We start from the raw sequence: 25,865 nt of genomic DNA, 5'->3' as shown, positions 1-25,865 counted from the left end.
ATTTGAACCAAATAAGTGAGAATTTTAAGGTGGACATTTTGCTTGATCAGGGGCCATTGTACGTCAGCAAGCTCACGAGTAATAGTGGATCCGTTGTGAGTCAAGGCCCGGAAGCAGAGTTTTGAATGATCCTGAGTGTACAAATTCATTGAAGTTCTTAGGGTTCTGCAGGGGGGAAGAAAGCTTAGTTTTCTAAAACTCTCCACTTTTGAACAGAATGTGTTTTGTAACTGTCAAACATGTCCAACTTTTGTAGGAAGTTGTTTCTTGTTTACAGTGAGATCATAGATTCAAAAGAATTGATTTTTCTTGTTTGCATGTTAGTGGGGATGAGGTCATGCAGAAAGTTCCTTTTAATTGGATAAGTTAAATAGTTTTCCTAAGCCAAAATGCACAGGTTACAGTCTGGAAGAGTTGGTGTGAGAAAGAACTTTTTAATTTGTACAGCACCTTTCGCATTTTAAGGATATTCCAAAACACTTGGCAACAGCAGTCAAAATTCAGAAATGTAATGTGGGAAAACTTAATGGCCAAGTATCCTGTTCTTGTGTTCTTGATGTATGAGCATTTATGTATAAAATAGCATAATTCTTCTTTTTGGCCAGCGTAGTTTCGCTTACTGTGGCATCTCATAGAATCATAGAGTTGTACAGTACAGAAACAGACCCTTCGGTCTAACTCGTCCATACTGACCAGATTTCCTAAATTAATAGTCCTATTTACCAGCATTTGGCCCATTATCTCTCTAAACCCTTCCTATTTATGTACCCGTCTCGATGCCTTTTAAATGTTGTAATTGTACCAGCCTCCTCCACGTCCTCTGGCAGCTCATTCCATACATGCACCACCCTCTTAGGTTGCCTCTTAGGTCCCTTTTAAACCTTTCTCCCCCATCACCTTAAACCTATACCCTCTGGTTTTGGACTCCCCTACCCTGAGGGAAGATCGTTGGCTATTCACCCTATCTATGCTCCTCATGATTTTATAAACCAGTGATGTTTTCTAGATGCTTTTTAAAAGACTGTGTGGCAGTTATTATGTCCATTCATTAAATGGAAATTCCTCATCTGAAAAGGCAAAATCTTTTATAATACCTTCCCTGATCTCTTGCAGTGAATGGAATGCTTTATGTTTAAAAACAGTTGTAAATTAGGGAGAAACAACTTTTGTTTTACCTCCCCGTAATATCCAATTTCAAAGCAGGAACAGAATTGAGTAACTTTTTGAAACCAAGAAAATGTTTTTGTTTAAGTTTTACAAAACTCATCAAATCTTATCCTTTTGTGGTGTGGTAGAAACCAAACCTGGGATTTGCCTGCTATCTTGTCAACATTCTGCAATGAAGTGGGACTTGTCATTGATTGCTCACGGAAATGTTTTAAGACCAGAATGTAAAATGTCCTTGTTGCGTTCTAAGTTATGAAAAGTTAACCAAATTAGTAGCAGCAAAGCCTTGATAGTTGCTCTGTTCCTAACTTGTTACCATGGTTACTTATTGGCTGACCATTCCTGAATCTCCTCGCACACTTGCATATTTTTTAAAATGTGAATTATGTTCGGTTAATCTTCTCTTCCACCATTGCCTCTCAAATACTCAAGGCCGAGTACAAGGGGAAGTGCATGACTCTTGAGCAGATTGGAAAAAAAAATACAGAGACAAAGTGTCCATGACTTGCTAGGACAGCACACTGGAAATCGAGCCCCATTATTCCTGGAGTTGTCACAAAAGCTAAGAACATTTTGGCAAAGTATGCAAAGTACCCAATTTGCCTGTTGGAATGATATACAGGCTATGTGTACGGAACAAGAGCTACGATTTGTTATAAACCGATTTATAACTGCAGGTAAACAACTATAACTACAAATGTATCACTCTACTAGTTAAAACTCTAATCCTCTTCTTAACCCTCCTCCCCTCCCGATATGGATATATAGACAGACAAAAAAGAAATTTAGTGTTATGGATGAAGAGGGGAAAAACTAGGGAAGCCGTTTAATACAACCAATCCTCAGCATTTGATGGAATGTTCCTTTTGTTTCCTCAAGTTTTTCAGTTCTGTAATAGTAAGACCAACAATTGCGGTTGCTGGAGATCTGAAAGAGAAATGGCCAGAGAAGCTTAGTGGGTCTGGCAGCATCTGTGGGAAGAAGGCAGAGTTAAAGAGTCCGCTGACTCTTCATCAGAACTGTTGGTAATGAGCTGTTCCTAGCTACTAACAGTTCTGATGAAGAGTCACCAGATTTGAAACATTAACGGTGCTATCTTCCCACAAATGCTGCCAGACCTGCTGAGTTTTTTCCTTCAATTTCTGTTTCTCTTTCAGTTCTCTCATCTTTCCATGCTGCATGACTATGACTGTATGAAAACAGACCCTTCAATCCAACTAGTCCCTGTTCCTAAACTAAACTAGTCCCACTTGTTTGCGTTTGGCCCATATCCCTCCAAACCTTTCCTAGTCATGTACTTCTTCAAATGTTGTAACTGTACCTGCAACCCCACTTCCTCTGGCAATTCATTCCATGTGCTAATCACTCTCTGTATTAAAAGAAGTTGCTCCTCATGTCCTTTTTAAATCTTTCTTCTCTCTTACCTTAAAAATATGCCCCCTAGTTTTGAACTCCCCTACCCTAGGAAAAGGACCCTTGTGATTTTATAAACCTCTACGAGTTCACCCCTCAACCTCCTATGTTCAAGTGAGAAAACTCTCCACCTATGTTTATAACTCAAACCCACCATTCCTAGCAACATCTTATTAAATATTTTCTGAGCCCTCTCCAGTTTAGTAACTTCCTATAGCAGGATGACCAGAACTGCATACACAACTCCAGAAGAGGTCTCACGAATGTCCTGTACAACGTCTACATGACGTCCCAACTCCTATACTCGAAGGTCTGCGCAATGAAGGCAAGCTGCTAAATGCCTTCTTAACCACAATGTGATACAAATGTCAAAGTATGTAACTGAACCCTTGGGTCTCTCTGTTCTACAACACTACCCAAGATCCTACCATTTAATTGTGAGTCCTGCCCGTATTTGTTTTACCAAATTACAATATCTCGCATTTATCCAAATTAAACTTTACCTGCCACTCCTCAGCCCATTGATCAACATCTCTTTGTAATCTTAGATAATCTTCCTCACTGTTCACTTTACTACCAATTTTGATGTCCTCTGCAAACTTATTAACCATGCGTCCTGTACTCTCGTCAAAATCATTCATATAAATGACAAACAAGTGAGGACCCAGTACTGATTTCTGCATTCTCCCCCCACCCCAACCACTAGTCACAGGCCTCCAGTCCGATAACAACCCTCTACCACACCCTCTGTCTCCTGCCTTCAAGCCAATTTTGTACCCAAATGTCCAGCTCATCCTGAATCCTATGTGATCTAATTCTGCTAATTGGTCAACCATGCATAATTCTATCAAAGCTTTTACTAAAGTCCAAATAAACAATGTCTACTGTTCTGCCCTCAAAAACCTCTTTTTGGTTATTTCTCAAAAAACTCAATCAAGTTTGCAAGACCCAATTTCTTTTGCATAAAACCATGCTGACTATCCTTAGTCATTCCTTGCCCCTCCAAATGCATGTAAATCCTATCTTTCAGAATCCTCCAAGAACCTACCCACCATCAATGTCAGACGTTCATGTCCATACTTCCCAGGCTTCTCCTTACAGCCTTTCTTAACTAAAGACACAACATCAGCCATCCTCCTGTCCTCCAACACCTCACTTGTGGTTATTGATGATACAAATATTTCTGTTTTGGGGCCCCGCAATTTCCTTCCTAATTTCCCACAACATCCAGGATACACTTGATCAGGTCCCAGAGATTTATCCACCTTGATGTTTTCTAAGACTTTCAGCACTTCCTCTTCTCCAATGTGAACTGTTTACAAAACATCAGTATTTATTTTCTAAGCTCTCTCGCCTCCATTTCTTTCTCCATAGTAAAAAGAAATGACACAATATTCATTTAATATCTTTCCCATCTCTTGAGGTTCAACACAAAGAAGACTTTGATCTTTAATGGTTCTCGCTCTAGTTTCTCTTAATGTACATCATAGAATCCTTACAGTGTGGAAACAGGTCACTCGGCCCAACAAGTCCACACCGCCCCTCCAAAGAGCATCCCACCCAGACCCATTCCCCTACCCTTTCCCTGTAACCTGGCATTTCCTGTATCTAATCCACTTAACCTACACATCTTTGGACTGTGGGAGGAAACCGGAGCACCCGGAGGAAACCCATGCAGACGTGGGGAGAATGCAAACTCCACACACAGTCACCCAGGGTGGAATCAAACCTGGGTCCCTGGCGCTGAGGCAGCAGTGCTAACCAGTGAGCCACCGTGCTGCCCCTTTGTAGAATCTCTTTGGATTATCCTTAACCTTGGCAGATAACTTTATCTCATATCTCCTCTTTGCCTTCCTGATTTCATCTTCAGAATGCCGCTATACTCTTTATTCTCTTCGCGATTCATTTGATCCCATTTGTCTATATCTAATTTCTGATTTTTTTTTTTAAATTCTTGACTAGAACCTCTATCTTTATTCATCCATTATTCCCTAGTCTTATCAGCCTTACCTTTCACTCTAACAGGAACATAATGCCTCTGAACTCTTGTTTTGAAAGCCTCCCACTTGTCACTCATCCCTTTACCTGCGAACAGTCTATTCCATTTGACTTTTGAAAGTTCTTGTCTCATACAATTAAAATTTGCCTTACTCCAATTGAGAACTTTAATTTTTATGGAAGGCTTATCCTTTTACATCTCTATTTTAAAACTAGGAGAAATTATCATCACTAATCCCAAAGTGTTCCCCTGCTAACACTTCAGTCACTTGCCCTGCCTTATTTCCCAAGAGAAGGTCATGTTTTGTTACTTCTGTAATAGGAACTTTTACATTTTGGTTAAGAAAATTTTCTTGAACACATTTAACAAATTTCTCACCTTCCAAACCTTTAACACTATGGCAGTCCTGGTTAATGTTTGGAAAATTAAAATCCCCTATAATTACAACCTATTATTTTTGCATATATCTGAGATCTCACTACATATTTGCTCCTCAGTTTCCTTTCAGGTTCTTTCATTTCTTCCTAGGAGCTGCAGAGCAACTGGGTCACATTAGTTTCTTTTGACTTAACTGCCAAAAAGCAGCAACTTTCAATAACTGATGGAGAAAATGAACTGATTTTTTTTTTAAGGTTTTGGGTATTTTTACTGGAGAAGAGGAGAGACACCTTCCGTTTCCACAGTTCAAAGGCTTCTGCCAGTACTGTGCACGCCCACAAGCTGTTCAGCTATCCAGGAGCCAGAGTTATCAGGCAAATGACCTTTGACATCCACAGCTGGTCACAACTCTGCAAGCCAATCAGCAACCTGTAGCTGGTCCATCTCTCTTTGTATGCTGATCTCCAGAGCTGGACTGTCTGCAGACATCTTTCACCACTACTTTAACAAAACACGATGGGTATCATTAACTTTTTAAAAAGCACACCAACTCTTTCCCTAGTCCTTTGTTGGAAAGTCTTAATTCTAATTCAGTCCACAATTAAGACTAAAGTTAATGCACTTCCCTTTTGGAGAGCCAGTCCTAAATTCAACCCCCACTCCAAAGAATTCAGTACATTGTCTAGGCTCATTGTAGTACTGATGGAGTGCTGCAGTGTCAGAGGTGCCATATTTCAGATGAGACATGAAAACTGAGGCCTTGTTTGCTACTTTGGGTGGTTTTAGGGCATTATTCAAAGAACAGGACCTTGCTCTGCCCAATATTTATTCTTCCACCCACATCACTGAAACCTTTACTTGCTGGTTTTTGTGTCTGTGGGTCCTCATGTACAAATAGATACATTTTTCAATATACTTCATTAGCTCTAAAACACTTTGTGACATGCGCAGGGCATCAGCAAATGTGATTTGAACTATAGGAACTGCCTTTAAACATCTAAATCAAGACTTGGTCATTTGAGTTCACTTTGACACTTAAGTGAAGTAGCTGTATCTACAAAACAGCCAGGATGTAACCTGCGAATGTGCATTTGGATCAAAGCGAAATACTGTGGATTCTGGAAATCTAAAACTAGTATAGAAAAGCTGGAGAAACTCAGCAGGTCTGGCATCATCAAGCGGAGTCCTGATGAAGGGTCCATGCCTGAAACGTTGACTTTCCTGCTCCTCTGCTGCCTGACCTGCTGTGTTCCTGCAGTTCCACATTGTATTGACTCTGACTCCAGCACCTGCAGTTCTTGCTATCTCCGAGGCCTGGCGTCTTCTCTGGAGAGAGAGAGTTAATGTCAAGTCCAACATGACCCTTCAGAACAGAACCGATTCTGAAAGAGTGCCATACTGGACTTAACATGTCAACTATGATTCTGCACAGATGCTGCCAGACCTGCTGAGTTTCTCTAGTTTTTTTGCTTGAATAAGCTGTTGTATGCTCCCAAATACCTTTTGTGTTTTTTTTTTGAAAAATAGCCAAAACCACAATTCTCTATTCTTGCTTTGAATTAAATCTGGATTTTTGAGGAGGAAAAGACTTGGGTAAAGCCATTGCATGGTTTAATTTTCAGCTTTCTTTGCACTTTTTTAAAGTACACAAACAGTTAAGTATCTCAAATTTTTCTGTTAAAAGTAATGAAGGGTTAAATTATGTAACCAGTTATTTTAAAAATTTGATTATGGTGTAGGACTTCTGGTTGCTCGTGGTTTGGTCTTAGCATACCGTAACTCTTGATATTCAAAGGTTCACACGTACCAGTGTTGTTTTTGTTTTGACATGTGGAAAGAGTTTCATTGATATTTAAACAAAAATCATGAAATGTGATTGCATTTACAGCAACAGATCGTCAGAGTACTATGCGAACCATCCTAATCCAGCCTTGTGTTTAATGCACTTTCTTTGGCAGTAAGGAAATCCAAGGCAGCCGATGAAAGGCGGAGGTCAATAGCGAAGCAGGCACGGGCTGACTACAAACGCCATTCTCTGAAGGCGATTGAGAGGGGAAAAGTGTCTGCAATGACACAGAATTTCCAAAATACTCAACCTCCAGTGAGGCCTCCCGTCCCCCTACATAAAAATGCAATCAATCAAAAGGAGTGCAATGTGAGGTGAGCGGCTTACGAAACTATGGAGTTTGATTTGTAGCAAATATTGATCGCAAATGGCGCTTTTGATACACACACCCCAAGTCATGTTGTTCCCAACTGAATTGGTAGGATGTTTAATTTGTGCAATACTGGTAATATTTGGAAGGATGACAGTGGTGGATTCATCTTCATACAACCTTCTAATCCTGTGGTGATTCAGAAAAGTAAAAACAGGAATGCGTCTGTTGGTCCAATAACTTTTTGGTTTCCCCCCCGCAGAAGTGCTCTTAAAATATTCTCAATACAAAGAAGCTTTTTTGTGGATGCCTAGTATGGGTAGGTCAAGGTTAGTGGTGATCACTTCCTCTTGGCAGGGTTACTGTAACATACAGCAGTATAACAGTGAACCATTCTTGATCATGAATTCTTAGGAGTCAACAGAAACTTACATAAGCATGGCAGATTATACAGTAACATTACTAAAACATCTTAATCCACATCACAGCTGTTTTCGAATAAAGGTTAGGGCTGAGGCGAGCAGAATGACATTGAGGTGACCAAAAATTTGGTCACAAAGATGTATGTTTTTTAAGGAGTGCCTTTTCTTAGAGTAGGAAAGAAAAATGGATGGTTTAGGGAGGGAATCTGAGGACTTGAGAGCTCGTGCAACTGCAGGGAAGGTTGCTAGTGGAGTGATTGTGCAATTTTCAGTATGCCCAAAATAATCAAAGTGGGAGGTGCCACTGGAGGAGATCAAAGGGAATGCCCAACCTGGCCCGAAGCTATGATTTAAAAACAAGGCCGAGATTTTAAAATTACACCTGTACAGTGCAGGTTCAGTCTCTACAAAATCAGTTAAAATTTCTGCATGTAAAGAGAACCTAGGAGTTTGGAGGTGGTGGAATTTGAGTTGCAATGGAGAGACAAATGGACCAGACCTTAAACTGAATCCATATTCAAAGCATGGGTGAACGATTTAGGATTTTGGGATGGATGGGGCTGTACATGCTTGGTGAATTAGGTTAAAATCATCCACAGAGATTTGTGTGACCACCACGACCTCACCACCTCACCACCTCCCCACCCCCCGCTGCCCCCGATTTTCTCTTTAGGTGAATAGCTGAGAGACTTGCTTCTGCAACTTAACCAAGCTGCCCCTCCCTGAAATTAGATAATTGAAAACATGTCAGAGTGACTTTGGGCTGCTCTGTGCCTGTGTGTGTGTGTGTGCACATGCAAATATAGCCATCCATATCAGACACACATTCATAGTCAAGAAGTGTGTGGCAGCCCTGGTGACTATTTCACGTCATCAGCTTTCCAAACAAAGCTTAGTCTATTTGTGGACACCTTCTGAAGGTCTTGTGCCCAGATAAAGCCTAAGTGTTGCTTTTGCACTTTGAACAGGTTGGCAGGGGCCGTACACTGAGTGTTTGCACTCCAGGGCTGTTTGCTTGGTAGGTGAAGATAAGCAGCCATGTGTTCAGTGGAAAGGAATGCAGTGCGTGTTTAGGTATGTTTGAAAATCTCGGAAAGGCCAATGAATAATCACCAATTTGCAGCAAACAGTACAGATGTGTGTCAGGGAGCAATAAGAGAAACGGCAAAATATATGAAGCAAGCAGTTACGCCCTCAAACTTCACAGCCCTGTTTTGGCTGGTAGATGCCTCACATTTGGAGGGCTTTAGGGCATGTTTTCCCTTAATTGCTGCAATGCATGAGGGCAGCCATTTGACCAAAGCTTTATCTGTGCATAAATTGCAAACAGCATCCCTGATTTTTTATTTATTTATTTATTTATTTCATTTTGTTGGACAAGGGGGTGGGGTGTTCTACTGCCCAAACCAGTGTAAGACTGAACTTTTCAATAGTTTTCTGCTTTTTTTACTCTAGCAAATAAGCCTCTAAAAGCAGGATTGAGCAGACCACAGTGGTGGAAAAGGGTTGAAATTTCCATCCCAAATTTACTAAGCGAGCTGGAGGAATGGGGAATTCTGACTGCTCAAGTTCTTGACCCATTCTCGGGCAGCGATTCTGCGACCTCTGCTCCTTTAGATTGAGCTTGATTGCTGACGTATGGAAGAGTACCCCTGTCAATTGCAACAGACACCTCATTGTACCGTTGCAATGGAACCACAATACAGTGTGTTCAATTTATTTATCAGAAAATTGTGAAAAATGTCTGTTGAACTTGATTTGTGTTTTAAAATAGAAAGTGAAGCTGTATTCTTAAGACGTTGATAATATTTGCAAAATGTTTCGGAAAAGGGACAATGTCTCCATGGGATTATGCTGGTTGGGTTAAATTTCTTGCCTATCGGTGAGCTCTCAGGAACTATATTGCCATTCCTTTGCTTTCACAGCATTAAAATCCTGGAATTCCCTTCCCAACACACCCTCACCTGAGGGCATACTAACACCTCATGGTCTGAATTGGATTAAGGAAGCAGCTGGTCACCACCTTCTCAATGAAGGATGAGTGACAAACACTGGCCTTGCTAATGATGTCTGTATCCTGTGAAAATCTGTTGCAAAACGATTGATTTATAACTGTGGCAGCAACATTTGAATTCCAATCTCTGTTTGTTATTTTGGAGTCATGTATTTCTGGATGTCAGAGATAGCAGGAACTGCAGATGCTGGAGAATCTGAGATAACAAGGTGTAGAGCTGGATGAACACAGCAGGCCAAGCAGCATCAGGGGATCAGGAAGGCTGACGTTTCAGGCCTAGACCCTTCTTCAGAAAGGGTCCTCTGATGCTTTCTGGATGTCAGTTTTGTTTTGAAGTGCCCTATCAGTACATGAATAGGAAAGGTTTGAAGGGATATGGGCCAGTACAGGCAGGTGGGACGAGTTCAGTTTGGGATTGTTTGTCATGGACTAGTTGGACCGAAGGGTCTGTTTCCATGCTGTATGATTCTATAAGAAAGCTTCTCCTAGTAAGTCTTAGCCAATTAATTTAAGAACATGGAGTTTTCATACCAACTTTTAGTTTTTCAGCTGAGTTAACAAGTGCAGTATCTTGTGGAGACCAGCAGAGATTAGGGAAAGGTGATTGTCAGCAGTATTTGTCGCTTCTGTTGTGACAGTCATAGAGTCAGATGTACAGAACGGAAACAGACCCTTTGGTCCAACTTGTCCATGCCGACCAGATATCCGAAATTAATCTAGTCTCGTTTGCCAGCACTTGGCCCTTATCCCTGTTAAACTCTTCCTATTTATGTACTCATCACATAATTAATCAGGGTATATGCATTGACTGCTCGGTTAGATAGTGCATTTTTTTTTAAAATAAAGTCATTCTATGAATGTGGGCATTACTGGTTGGGCCAACGTTTTTATTGCCTAATTACCAATGAGTCAATTACATTGTGCTGGGTCTGGAGTCACATGTAAGCCAGACCAGGTAAGGATAGCAGATTTCCTTCCCTAATTGACATTCCCTAATCTGGGTTTTTTTTTAAACAACATAGTCATCTTTTAGACCAGTTTTCCCTTCCATATTCTTACTCAATTCAAATTTTGCCATCTGCTTAGCTGAGACTTGAACTTACGTCACCGGAATAGTAGAGCATGGGGTTCCAGATTAGGAGTCCAGCAACCTTACCATTATGCCAGCACCCCTCTGATACACAAAAACTGCTAACTGAAACTTTTTTAAATCTGAGAACGATGAATGAAAATGTCCTGTCTTTGTAGATGAAGAGAGTGTTGGTTAGGTGGAATTACCTGTTAGTGGTGTACATTCTTTGCAATCCTGGCCATTGGAAAAGCACCAAGTCAAAACATCAATTGTATCACTTCAAACGTGTATCAAAAAATGAACGGAGGAAAGACAAATTCATGTAAGGCCTTATGAAACCTCAATGAAATGCTTTCGGAGTGTAGTCACAACAGAATTAATGGCATTGTTTATTCTTTCCATTACTGCCACAGAAGAGATGCACGAACCCAGAAATCAAGTGAAAACAGCCATGAGAGAATCATCAGATGGTTCAGAGAGCAACAGATCCCACTCAGAGCAGGTTATGAGAGGGACAGTGACGTCATAGCACCCTGGTTTCACGGTAAGCTGTTGGTTAAATAGTTTGGTACTATATAACTGTGGCAACTATTACTTTTTTGTGTGTTTTGTGTTTCTATCCTACTTTCCTGTCCTGGCAGTTATCCTTACTCCCCTGCCATCTCAACTCCTACACACACTTCTGTAAGAGCGCTCAACTAGCATATCCAGTTTTGGCATCGGATACCATGTTTAGTTCATGGTTTGTTCTTTCAGTGGGATGGAGTTAGAAGTCCGACAGTTGGCTTTATTTCTCTCTCTTTCTTTCCTTTTTTCTCAGTTGCTACTTTCTTCAGGAGCTTTTCATAGTAACTTATTCAGCAACCATCTTAATCTTTTTTGGTTGGAATAATTCTACTTATCTTGCTAAGAGAGTGATTTCCACTTAAATCATCAAAGTGTGTGCCATTCAGCCCATCGTGGCTTTACTGGCTCTTCTGAAGAAACACTCCAATTATTTCCATTTCCCTGCTCTTTCCTTGTCACTCTGCACGTTATTCCTTATCAAGTATCTATCTAATTCCTTTTGAAAGGCAGATTCTGATGCACATCTTTTGGGCTGTGCATTCTGGACTACAACTCACTGGGATCTTGTGGGGCAGTGGTAGCGCCCCTACCTCTGGGCCAGCAGACCCAGGTTTAAGTTCCACTTGCTCTGGAGGCGTGTTGCAATATCTCCGAACCTTTCGATTAGAAAATATTTATAACTTGCTGCATAAATAAACTACACAAATGAAATTTTCCTAACCTGTCCTCTTAAAACTTTGTCATCTGGTTACAGGCCTTCCTAACACTGGAAATTGTTTCTCCAAATTGATTTTAAATTTCTTTTTTCTTTTTTAAAACCATTGCCTTAACCTGGCTCACTGATAGTAGTTTGTCACACCTATGTTTCTATTCCTGTAATAATTAACTTTTTTAATGTGCTTTGAAATCAATCCCTTTTTTTTTTCTATTTCTGCCATGAATCAGTGTCCCCAAGGCTAAAGTAGCCAAGGTATTGCTGCTTTATTTTCGCTGATTGTGGGATTTATTTGCAGGAGTTATCACCAGGCAAGAGACTGAGGAGCTTCTAGGAAAAAAGGGAGCTGGTGCGTTTTTAATCAGAGTCAGTGAGCGTATAATCGGTTATTGCCTGTCTTATCGAAGCAGCGATGGGTTCAAACACTTCCTAATTGACTCTTCGAAAGACTCCTACACCTTCTTTGGGGTGGACCAGTTGCAGCATGCCACGCTAGCAGACTTGGTGCAGTATCACAAGGTAAACAACAAGTAAAAGTCCTTCTCAAATGTTTTTCCTCCTATTGTCTTTCCCCCATCATGACTCCCAATTTAAAAGTTGCTGTGACCCTGGACTCTAGGAGTCATCCATCCAAGCCGTGAGAGCAGTGACATGGAGGATGGGTTGGTAAAACACAGCCCTGTTGCTGTGGCAGTGGTGGTGGGCAGAGAGCTGAGACATCAGGGTGTTACTCAAATGCAGGGTTCTCCCAACAAAGCTTTTCCACTGGACTTTTTAGAGCAGGAATTGGTCCCCTCGGGTTTGTCGGTTGGACTGCTCCACTTTTTTTTTAAATGGATAATTTAGAGGGTACTCACAGCCGTTGGACCTCTGTCAGAGCTCCATGGCAACCTGTTGTGCCTCCAAATTCACGATGGCAAAAATTCAGCTTGTGGCCCCAGTGGGAGACTGATAGCCATGCTTTGGAAAGTTCTGCACTCAAGTCACTTGAGGGATTCTTCTTGAGTAAGCTGCTCATTCCTGCATGCTGGTTCAGTGGGTAAATATGATCTTCAAGTGAGGGTGGGTGGGGTCTCTGCTACTCGGTGTCTAGTCTATCCCAGGTGAGGCAGGGTCAGCTGAGGAAGGTGGTGATAAGTTGGTCAAGGGCCTCTGCCCAGTGAGTATTGCTACTGATTGTGAGAATTAAAGGTAGGATCTTGAACTCCACTGTGATGGCGCCGAGAGGTCAGCCTGCTTATCTTCAGCTAAGGGAGGTCTTGACGTTCACTAGATGTGTTCTTTGCCCCAGCCTCCTCCATAGCAAAATGCTTTTGGCAGGAGATGCCACTCATTTTTGCAATTGGCACTTGTTTCAACGTGACTCGCTGAAAAGTCTAGTGACTCCTACACAGTAACGTGTCGGAAGTTACTGATTTCAAAAAAAGTGGTAATCCTGTGAGCTAAATTTTAGGGTGGAGGGGGAACCAGGAGATCCCTATTCTGGAGAGATCATTAATGATGCCCATCCAAGAAGCTTAGCTGCATTGTGTCTCTACGGTATTTTTGCACATGTGGCAAAAAAAATACAAGTTTTCTTTGAAATTCCCTGATGTATGACTGAGGTTGAATCTGTTGCCAGTGACTCATCAGCCAACCTCCACTCAAACAGCTACGTTGAAAATTCTCAATGTCAGTGAAGCTGTGAGTAAACATTCAATTGCAGACAGCTAGAAGCAGAATTTGTCCATGGAATATCTGGGTCAATTCCTTGCAGTAAAGATCATTATAGCTGGTCAAAGTGTGACAAAAAATTGTCCTCTCTGTAGTTTTAGTACCTTGCTTCAAGTTTCCTTTCAGAGAGCACTTAATTACATGTTACAACCAAAGTCAGTCAAGAATTACTTCACTCAGTACGTGAGGTGAAATTTGACTGGAGTTCTCCATTGTTTAACAGGTTTAACAGGTCCCACAGAGGTGGTTGAAGCCCATCTGGTGTAGATTAGCATTAATCTGACAGTCACCATGACGAGTAAAGCAAAGCGAAATCCCAGCTGGGAGCTGAGATACAATTTCAAGATCCCTACTGGGGAGATTGTTTTGTAATTTGATGGGTTAGAAGAGAAGACTAATATTTTACCCTTGCCTAGGCAGTGTAATCTCAACCAGCTCTGCCTATTATCCCCTCCTGTGTAGAGTTTTTTGACAGCGGAGGACATGGTCTGGTTGTCATCTGCCCTTGCTCCAATTCCCCCTCTCCTTCCAACCCCATCCCTTTATCAGTCTTCCCTATATCCTGTGGCATGCACATTTCCTCTCTCTATTTCCTCCTTCCAGTTTTATTTTGAAAGGCCATACTCAGCTGTCACTTTTTTTTTCTTCAACAGTCCAGAGTTTGATCTCCTCGTCAATATCTTCCTATGCTTGGGCCACGTTACCCACTTCCAGTGGCTTTCCTAGTCACCTTGTACCCCAGATGGTTAACTTCTCCCCATTTTCCACCCTACTTATTTAAATTGGTGGCATGAGATGTTTTATGTCAGCATTGGAGAAGCATGATGGCTTAGTGGTTAGCACTGCTGCCTTTCGGTGCCAGAGAACTGGGTTCAATTCCACGCTATGGCAACTATGTACAAACTCCACACAGACCTCCTCCCCGTGTCTGTGTGAGTTTCTTCCTGATGCCCTGGTTTCCTGCCACAGGCCAAAGATATGCAGGTTAGGTGGATTAGCTATGCTACAGTTGCCCTTGCTGTCCAGGGATGTGTGGGCTAGGTGGATTAGCATTAGGTAATGTAGAGTTACAGGGATATGGTAGGGGGATAAGTCTAGGTGGAATTCTCTTCGGAGGGTCAGTTTGGACTCGATGGGCCGAATGACCTATTCCCACTTTGTAGTGATTCATTGTCCATATAATAGCACACAGGCAGGTGAACAGTGTGCCTATGGAATTTTACATTGCCCTATACCTTCAAACCTACCACTGGGGAGATTATGTAGTCCAGCCTACAGACTCTGTATCCTAAATTCAGTTTCCTTTTGTTCCAGCCACCTAACTGTATTTTGTAACAAATGTAGAGATATGATTATGGCAACATGCTGTTCTCCAGACACAACCAGTATGTTGATCACACTAGTTTATCGCTAGTTTGGGTTTGATGCCTTTCTCAGTGTCTGCAGTTTAGAATGCATTGGGGAAACATCAGGAATTTTCCAAATCAAAGCAACCATAAGTGATTTGAAAGATGTGAAGAAATAACAAGCCTACTCCATATTTTAGAGGTGTGTACTTTGTATGTTTGATTTACTAAACACTATCCTCATGTGGACAATATATACACTGCTCTGTTTTCTAAACTTTAGCCTTCCTGTTGACAGGAGGAGCCGATCACATTAGCAGGTGCTGAGCTTTTACTTGAAGCATGTGGCCAGTGCCGAGATCCTCCAGACTATGCTCATCTCTTCAACTGTGTCTCTCCAAACATCCATTGTACTCTTCCTTCAAAATGTTCACTTTAGTGGACAGTCGAGCAAGGTAACTTAAGCCCCAGCAAAGAAATTATACTTCTTTTGAGAAGTAATCACTATGCAAGAAGAATATTGATTGCATCCAAAGTGGAACAGTATTCATGACCCAATTATTCAAGAACAAATTAATTTGCATTAGGGTCTTAGCTGTTACTATTTTGCTTTGAAGGGACACAGCATTTGTTAACTAAGTTTTATGGTACATTTTTGTATATTGTAGGGTAGAAATCCTTTTTTTGGGTAGTGTGCAAAGTCTATAAACTATATCAAGTCCATTTATTTTACTAATATATACTGGATATAGTGTAAAGCTGATCTGTAATGTTCCATTCTCTTACTATATTAACAATTAATCAATATGTAGTGGAAGAAATGTATTTTCATACAACTGCCAAGATAAACTGTGACATTCAAATGATTTTACAAAATAAAGGACATGAAAAGAGCCATGTCTGTGTAAGTATCTGTTTTCTGATGAGTATAACTGTTGTCTGTGAGATGATATCTGCTTCTTGCTACAGAGTCTGTCTATCTTTACCAGGGGCCTGGAGAAAATAAGAGTCTGGGGACAGCAGGAAACTGGACAGCTAGCAGAGAACCAAGAAAGTACGACAGCACCCTGTTTCAGAATACTGTGTGCATTTCTGGCCTCCCTGCTATAGGGAGGATGTTGTGAAACTTGGAAGGGTTCAGAAAAGATGTACAAGAACATTGTCAGGGTTGGAGTGTTTGAGCTACAGGGAGAGACTGAATAGGCTGGGGCTATTCTCCCTGGAGGCTGAGGGGTAACCTTAGAGGTTTATAAAATCATGAGGGGGCATGGATAGGGTAAATAGACAAGGTATTTTCCCTGGGGTGGGGGGAGTCCAAAACTAGAGGGCACAGGATTAAGGTGAGAGGGAGAAGATTTAAAAGGGACCTGAAGGGCAACTTGTTCATGCAGAGGGTGGTCTGTGTATGGAATGAGCTGCCAGAGAAATTGGTGGAGGCTGGTACGATTACAACATTTAAAAGGCATTTGGATGGGTACGTGAATAGGAAGGGTTTGGGCCAAAGGCTGGCAAATGGGACTAGATTAATTTAGGATATCTGTTCAGCATGGACACATTGGACCGAAGGGGCTGTTTCTGTGCTCAACATCTGTAAGACTATGACTCTCTGCACCACCTGCTGTGGTGTCTTCCACAGCTGAGGGTATTTTGCTGGTTGCCATCTAGCCCCATCTCCCCAAACACTAGAACTGTATTCTTCTTTTCTCATATTATGAGGGGAAAAAAAATTCAGTTGTGCCCCTTACGTTACTGAGCCAGCGATTTATCAGAAACACGATTCTGCTTTGCTTTCCTGTCTGGGTTGATGTGGAAATTGGAAAATAGGTAGCTGACAAAATGGGGAGGGGCACTTTTAAGGTGCATGCTGCTCTCCAACCTGGAAAGGAGGTTGTGGAAGTGGGAGGAGGAGGAAATGTTACCTTGAATCACAATGGCCCCTCCAGTAGTTAAAAAGCACACTGCAATGTAGAGACAGGGTTATGTTTATTGTGAAACTTGTTCATTGTTCAGCATTTATACAAAACACTCTAAACAGCACAACTTTAGCTTACCTGAATTCAGTTACTGTACAGTATTTTACAGTGAACTTAAATTATCATTGTAAAAAGTAAATGCATTGAAATCTACAGAACAGCAAAGGATACAAGGAAACTCTTCAGCAATGTATTTCAATAGGGCTGGGCAAACTTCAGTTCTCTGGTCCATTTAATTTTGTACCAAGCTTCATCACGCCAGTGGCCAAACTGAAGGAAAGTTTTTGTGTATCAAGTTACCCGGTCTGAGCCTCAAATTTTGCACACTATTCTTTAGGCTGCAAATGTATTACAAAATCAGTGCGAACTAGGAAGGATTTTGAGTAGAGGGAGAGAACTGATTCTTAATGGCAGGAGGGCCAGTAACTAGACAGATTAAGATTAAAAGTAATTAACAAAAGATCCAGGGATAATGGGTTACAGTCCTGTCAGGGACATGGCAACTATGGAAGATGTAGTCAATGTGAAACATGTATCAACCAGCAAATCTTTCCAAAACACTTAGTGGCAGTAAGAGTGAGTGACTCACTTGGTAGGGTGTTCTTGAACTATAGCTTCTGGCTTCAATCTAGTGACTTGTTCCAGGAAACATGAGCTAAGGAAATAGATGCAAGTGTGTGCTTTTTCCACTTTGTACATCTGCAGCCAGAGGAAGGAAAAATACTACAGGAGATGAGATTTTCTTGTACAGCAATCTATGATCTGGATTACTGACTGAAAAGGTGATGGAAACTGATTCAATAGTAACTTTCAGAAGGGAATCGGTTTAGCATTGGGTTATGGGGACAGAACAAGGAAGGGAGACTAATTTGACAAATTGTTCAAAGAACCAGCATGTGTGTAAAGGCCAAATGGCCGCCTGCTCCCTAGAAGAGTAAATGAATCAGTATTGAGTTGAAGTGTACAACAGGATAGGAATGTGTAATTCATACCCATAAAGCAGTGGACCACAAGTCAGCAGTGACTCATTTGATCAATAGCGTGGAATCTAGGTACATTGTTTAAGTTGAGAATGCCCAGCCTCTGGTTTGAGCAACTTTTAAATCCAGTTAATGTAAACATTTGTTTAACACTGAAGCTCTTTATAAAGAAGTTCAACAGCACTTCACAAACCTGAAATCAACAGATGACTGTACAAATACTGCATAGATTTTAATTAACATGTTAGGTCCAAGGTATTTTATAAAATTACTGTAACATACCTATATTTTAAAAAAAAATACCCTGGATGTATCAAGTTTATCAGATTCCACTGTTGCCAGAGGAGGAAAGGTTTGTTTTTTCCTTCCTCCTTTGCCCTCACCCACTCATACCATCAAGTACGTCATTCTCGAGGAAACACAAAAAGCTTAGCGTCTACTTGGGTCCTGTTTTGTGAGCCACAGCTTAGGAAATGCACTGTCATTGGGCCTACTTAGCTGGAGCATTTGTGGCTATAAGAGTCTCGATGGAACAGGTAGTAAACCTACCCTTCACCGGGAGGTCATGGATGTAACCAGTGACACTGTCATTTAAGAAATCAGATGCCCATTTACACCAACATTGAGATTACAATTGTAAAGTGCAAACTAGTTTTAATGAGATCTGGTTTCAATCATGCAGCCTTTGGTAGCTTAATTTTTGTGTGTATTCTACCCTAACCCATATTCTCCTGAGAATAAGTACAAACACACGTATTATCTAATATACATTTGTTCTTAAGGAGCGATTTCTCTCAAGGCAATCTTTCCTGAAAATTTTGAACCGAATTTATTTGCGATTGGTGCTGTTGGAGATGTGATCTCCACGTTACTGGGGGTATTGTGACTTCTGATCGATTGCCTGCCAAAACCCAAATCATCTCTCTGCATTTCTAAAGCTGCTGGGAGACCAAAGCTCCTGCCAGGTATTGGTTAACCAAATGCTTGCAGTTCTCAGCAATACCTTCAAATGTGTAAAAGGAAATGAAAATGCTGGAAGTCTCTAGAATTAACTGTTACTTTTTCTTTCTAATATTTGATATGACTTTCCAGACGTTTGCTGTTCTAACTTCAAAGACTCAAGCTCAAATTCTGTTTTAATCTTGGTTTGCTTTGCTGCTTGAAGCCAACTCTTGTGTGCATTCACCAAGTTTTCTTCTGCAGCATCTCAGCCATGAAATCCACCCACTTCAAATGTCAAGGTGCATGGGTCATGTCAATACCAGCAGATTCAGGTCCCATAACACCGGGTTGGACATAACTTACCTTTATGGAACCTGCTAGCTAACCTTTCCTGCAAAAACAACTAGGAGATTGCCAGAGTCCATAGCCCAAACAAAACAAAACAAAAAACAAACTCTCTTCTAGATATCTGTAATTTCTACCTGCCTTTGGACGGTTACAACAGAGATCAGAAATAGCTGACAGTTGTTTCGCCTCTGAACAAACTACTGTGACTTGAAATAAATGGATGACTGCAATGCAATGGTTCAACACTATAGTGAGTTTCATGATTTGAGTAGAAATGAAACAAATGATACGGTACATTCCTCGGGGTTTTCCTAATCTATTTCCTGCTCAACCTGGTTGTAGAAGAATGAAAGGTGCTTGTGAAATGTAATTTGTAATGGAACCTGTTAGTTCAGCGGCTGTTAAAACAAAGTTTGCAGGAAAAGACCATTATATCAACTGAGAGCTTTAACACAGCAATGCGCACAGTTCATTACCATATTGTTCATACATGACCTCACTAAACTGTACAATGATTTTATTTTTTCAGTAAGGTTTCCACTTTCTACACAGCAGGCTGCCAAAAGTCAGAAAGCAAACAAACAAAAGTGCAATTGCAACAGCTTGAGTCATTAATTCACGTGGAATATTCAGACTGGGAAAGGCCCCTGTGTGTCCAGTATTAGCGAGAACAGTTTTACAGAAGCAAAGCTGTCAGCTACATCTTTGGGAGCAGGCTTTGCTCTCCTGGAATCTGTTGGCCATCTGATGATCCTTTTGCTTTTGGTTTAAGCTCAACACTTGGATACGTTGCTGCCACGTTTGTGAGGAAGCAGGTCAAAACAGTCCCTCTGCTTTTACCTAAGGAGACAGAGACCTGCTCAAGGGGCTAGATACAGCAGGTAGCTGATTAACCTCCGCATGGAATATTGCACATAGGCGTGAAGGAAATGCAATACAAATGCTTCATGAGTGGTGGGTCAAAATGGACATGTAAAGCAGTGAGGAATCGTCACGAACATTTAACGGGACTGATCACTGTACAAGTGGTAAACAACTCTGCTGACAAAGCTGCACAGCATATTTTGAAGCAAGTCCTTCAACAGATCTTTGAAGGGAAAAAGATATCGTTCAACTGGCTGCAAAGGTTTGTACGGCAGAAAAACAGCTGTCATTTTTCCTCCTTAACCAGCTACTTCACAGCAAATTGTCATCCATCCAAAAAAAAAACCTTTGGGCCATTCAGAGACTATCATAAGGTGCTTTATAAAGTAAGCTGTTTGACAGTGCGCTGGTCAGACTGCACCTTGACATTACGTCTGGATCAGTTTTGCTGAGTCACAGGGAAAAGTGCATTTTGCTGAAGGCAATGCAGACCAGAGCTTTGAGGCTAATTTCCCCATTGTCAGAGGACTGAGTTAGAAAGCAATCTTTCCAAAACTTGCACTCTTCAGGCTTGAAGGGAGGTCACTGCAGGCAATCTTATAGAGTTACAAGATAACAAACATAATAGAAAATGGTACATTAAATCACGAAATAGCCTTGGGGGATTGCAGGCAAAAAGGTCAATTTAAGATGATCAACTGATGGAGTGAACAGAGTATAATGGCTGGGGACTAAAAAACAGGATGTTGTTGGAAGAATTAGCTAGAACAAGCTAAATAGGCTTCTTCCTCCATACTTACCGTAAGATTTACAATTGACCTAAGTGACCACTTCGAGCCATGAACTGTTGATCGTTTCTTCAAAGCAAGTCCTTGACAAAATGAAGCCATCCTTTTAATGAGAATATTTAAGTACTATACACATGTGCACACTGCAGTGTCAGTGACCCAAGGGGCCAGCATCCACGTTCATGTCTCTCTCTGAGCAACGGAATTTATCTTAATTAACCTCTGACTGACCCTGAAGCTGTAGCCGTTCCAAACCGTAAATCTAACTGGTAGCGTGTGCTTGACTTTCACTTAGGTTGAAGGAGAACAGCAAACGACAATGGAATGGAGGCGTTTCACATTGCAGGACACAACTTGAAAACTATTTGTTTCCGGGTTGCCTGGCTATCAGCGTCAGGTCCCCCCAGTGCTAAAGGAAATGCAGCTTGGGGCTGCTCTTATGTTTTCTTCACGCTGGTCTTGTGTCGCTGTTTACGGAGGTGAGCTTCAATCTCGTGCCTGAAGACCAGCATTCCCAGCTGGGCATGGGAGGCCTCGTTCATGGCTTTTGACTGCATGCACATGCGGTACTGCTCAGGGGTCAGCTCATCCACACAACGCTTCTCATGCCAAAGGTGGAAGAGTCCACGGACTGGCGTCCGAATCACTATCAGGTCGCTGTGCAGGTATTTGCGATACAGGTGAACATCCTCACCACCCCAACCTTTTATGTCCAAGTCAAAACCACCTGGAAGAACACATGTTCAAACATTTCACAATCAAACTGAAACAAAGTTTTGCAACATGTCCCACTCGAATAGAAAATGAGATAGTTCGATTAATTTTAGAGCCTATCAAAATATCAAGGGCAGAGAAGTATAAATATTAATGAAAACTCCCTTGTAGAGCATGATACTTTTAGCCATTCAGTCCTTTGAGCCAGTTTCAACATTCAATAACGTACAAGGTTTTTGAGAAGATTTGTAGCACGGGTTGTTGACTTGCTCGCCGAGCTGGTAAGTTTGTTTCCAAACGTTTCATCACCATGCTAGGTAACATCATCAGTGCACCTCCGGTAAAGCCTCGGTGTTCTGTCCCACTTGCTATTTATGTGTCTCCGTTTGCTGGGGTGGGTGGCATCATTTCCGGGTTTGTTTCTCAGTGTTTGGTATATGGGGTCCAGCTCTACATGTTTGTTAATGGAGTTCCATTTGAGTTCTAGGCCTCCAGGAATTCTCGTGCGTGTCTTTGCTTGGTTCGTCCTAGGATGGCTACGTTGTCCCAGTCGAATTGGTGTCCATCTTTGTCCATGTGTATTGAAATGAGTGATAGTTGGTCATGTCTCTTAGTAGCTAGTTAGTGTTCGTGAATCCTAATGGCTCATTTCTTTGCAGTTTGCCTATGTAATGTTTTTGGCTGACTTCGCATGGTATCTTATAAATAACGTTGGTTCTGTTAGTTGTGGTTGTTGGATCCTTTATTCTCGTCAGTAGCTGTTTAGTGTAGCTGTCAGTTTATGGGCTACAATGATTCCTAAGGACGGAGTAATCTGGTGGTCATTTCAGATATGTCCTTTGTGTATGGTAGGGTGACTAGTGTCTCTGGAAGTGTTGTGCTTTCCTGTTGAGGTCTGTTGTGTTGGTATCGATGGACTACGCTTTTTGGGTAACCATTGTTTCTAAAGATGCTGTATAGGTGTTCATCCCCGGCTTTGTGTAGCTCCAGGGTGCTGCAGCTCGCTTGAACAGTGTTTTGATGCAGCTCCATTTGTGGGTATTGGGATGATTGCTATTGTAGTTGAATACCTGATCCATATGGGTGGCTTTCCTGTGTATGCTGGCCTGGAGCTTGCTGTTGGCCATACGTTCAACCAGTACGTCCAGGAAGGGAAATCTGTTTTTTGTTCTCCTCTTCCCTGGTGAATTTTATGCTGGTGAGGATGTTATTGGAGTAGATGGGTTTCTTCCAGTTCCAGATCACCGATAGCAAGATTACTAAGGGAGGCCGTAATGCAAAGACTGGAATGGACAGCACTTCCCACCATCCACTATGTGGATTACACCTTTGGGATGATCAAACACGCTAAACTGGAAGAAACCCATCTACTGATAAACAGTATTCTGACCGGCATAAAATTCACCGGGGAAGAGCAGAACAACAACTGATTTCCCTTCCTGGACGTACTGGTTGAACGTATGGCCAACAGCGAGCTCCAGACCAGCGTACACAGGAAGGCCACCCATACAGATCAGGTACGCAACTCGAATTAGAATCATCCCAAAACCCACAAACGGAGCTGCATCAAAACACTGCTCAAGTGAGCTGCAACACACTGCAGTACCCCGGAGCTACGCAAAGCTGAGGAAGAACACCTATACAACGTCTTTAGAAACAATGGTTACCCAAAAAGCATAGTCTGTTGATACCAACGCAACAGGAAGAAACAACATGTCCAGGGACACTAGTCACCCTACCATATATTAAGGACATATCGGAAAATGACCACCAGATTACTCCATCCCTAGGAATCATAGTAGTAGCCCATAAACTGACAGCTACACTACACCAGCTACTGACAAGAATAAAGGATCCGACCACCACAACTAACATAACCAATGTTATTTATGAGATACCATGCAAAGACAGCCAAAAACATTACATAGGGCAAACCGGAAGGAAACGAGCCATTAGGATTCACGAACACTAACGAGCTACTAAGAGACATGATCAACCAGCATTCATTTCAATACACATGGACAAAGAGGGACAACATAGCCATCCTAGGATGAGCCAAGCAAAGACATGCACGAGAATGCCTGGAGGCCTAGCACTCAAACTGGAACTCCATTAACAAATATGTAGAGCTGGACCCCACACACCAACCGCTAAGAAACAAACCTGGAAGTGATGCCACCCGCCCCAGCAAACCATTTCACCGGAGGCGCACTGATGATGTTACCTAGCACGGTGACGAAACATTTGCAAACAAACTTACTAGCTCGGCGAGCAAGTCAACAACCGCAATGAATAATATAACTCCCATCCCTCGGCAATGTTGCCTAACGAAAATCCATCAATCCTGAAAATTTCAGGTGACCTACAGTGTCGTCGTCAGCTTTTTAGGAAAGAGATTTTCAGATCTCCACTGCCCTGCGTGTGGGAAAGTGCTCCCAGCTTTCCGTCGAAAATGGCTTAGCTCTATTTCTGAGTTTGTGCACCCTTGTCCTATACACCCCTACGACAAGGAATAATTTATTTGTAATTACCCAATCTAATTCTGTTACTATTTTAAATGCCTTCTCCCATTACATTACATATCAATCTTATCAAAGAGCTCAAAGGGATTCACAACCTGTTTGTGCAGCCCATCCCCAGTATTTAACACCTTAGCATCTATCTGCTGAGCGTGGATTGTAGCTCCTTGAAGTTCAATACAGCTTTTCTGCGGTTTGGTACATACAACAAAATATGGTGAGGGAGTGAGGAGGCGGTGGGAGGGATAAGAAGGCAAGAGTCTTTTGCCCCAATCCTGGGAGCCTGCCAGCCTGGCAAGGTAGATATAAAATTAGATGGCATGGACACTGCCTCGCTGCTCTTTGCCAATTCAGTTCTGCTGGTATTTTACCTGCTGTGTGGCCTGCTCATTCTTAAGATACCTAAATGCCCACTTAGGGGCCCCCTCTCATCACTACTGGTAAGACCATATGACATAGGAACAGAAGTAGGCTATTCAGCCCATCGAGTCTGCTCTACCATTCGGTGAAATTGTGGCTAATAACACTTGACTCCCGTTTCCTGTTTTCTTTCCCTATAACTCTTGACTGCCTTACCGATTACAAATCTGTTCATCTCCGGCTTGAGCATACTTAACCACCCAGCCTCAACAGTGCTTTGCAGTAAATAATTCCACAGCTGCACTTCCCTCTGAGAGAAGAAGTTCCTCATCACTTCTCTCTTAAATGCACAACCTCTCATTCTGAGATTCTGGTCATAGACTCTTCCACAAGGGGAAATAGACGTTTAACATCCACCCTGTCAAGTCCCCTAAGAACATTATACGTTTTAATAAGATCAGCTCTCATTCTTCTTCAGTTCCAATGAATACGATCCCAACCTACTCAATCTCTCCCTGTGAGACAGTGCCTCCATATATCCATGTATAAATCTTGTGAACCTTCTGTGGACTGCCTCCAATGTCAGTATATCTTTCCTTAGATAAGGGGCCCAAAGCTGTTCACAGTTTCCATATCTACTAAGAATGTCTGAGGCCAGGCTGACCCCAGTGAAGCCACCACACACACGCACGCGTGCACACACACACGCACACACACATATACACACACGCACATGCACACATGCGCGCGCGCACACACACATATGCACACACACACACGCGGACATGCACGCACACGCACACACACACATGCACACACACACACGCGGACATGCACGCACACGCACACACACACACACGTACACATATGCACACACGCACACATATGCACACGCACACATATGCACACACACACATATGCGCGCACACACACATATGCGCGCACACACACACATGCACACACACACACATACGCACACACACACACATACGTACACACACACACACACGCACACACACACACATACGTACACACACACACGTACACACACACGCACACACACACACATACGCACACACACACACGCACACACACACACATACGTACACACACACACGTACACACACATACGTACACACACACACGTACACACACACACATACGTACGCACACACACGCATATACACACATACGCATACACACGCATACTACACACACACACTACACACACACACGCATATACACACATACTACACACACACACACGCATATACACACATACTACACACACACACACGCATATACACACATACTACACACACACACGCATATACACACATACTACACACACACACACGCATATACACACATACTACACACACACATGCATATACACACATACTACACACACACAC

At 42.0% G+C, this 25,865-nt stretch overlaps 2 protein-coding genes across 3 annotated transcripts in view; one reads left to right on the top strand and one right to left on the bottom strand.

The window, feature by feature from the left end:
- Window positions 1-15,856, top strand: part of sh2d4a (SH2 domain containing 4A) — a 39,742-nt gene extending 23,886 nt beyond the window's left edge. For both annotated transcript variants that reach the window (XM_048597420.1, XM_048597415.1), the window contains exons 7-10: window positions 6,916-7,117; window positions 11,035-11,165; window positions 12,202-12,422; window positions 15,261-15,856. In XM_048597420.1, coding sequence (XP_048453377.1) covers window positions 6,916-7,117; window positions 11,035-11,165; window positions 12,202-12,422; window positions 15,261-15,401 — 695 coding nt within the window. In that variant the 3' untranslated portion in view covers window positions 15,402-15,856. The remainder of the gene's footprint in view (window positions 1-6,915; window positions 7,118-11,034; window positions 11,166-12,201; window positions 12,423-15,260) is intronic.
- Window positions 1-25,865, bottom strand: part of LOC109923726 (PH and SEC7 domain-containing protein 3-like) — a 595,836-nt gene that overhangs the window by 447,645 nt on the left and 122,326 nt on the right. The window lies entirely within an intron of this gene.

Source organism: Rhincodon typus, chromosome 1, assembly GCF_021869965.1.
Source record: "Rhincodon typus isolate 14 chromosome 1, sRhiTyp1.1, whole genome shotgun sequence".
Classification (NCBI taxonomy): Eukaryota; Metazoa; Chordata; class Chondrichthyes; order Orectolobiformes; family Rhincodontidae; genus Rhincodon; species Rhincodon typus.
This window is presented reverse-complemented; position numbering and strand designations above follow the sequence as displayed.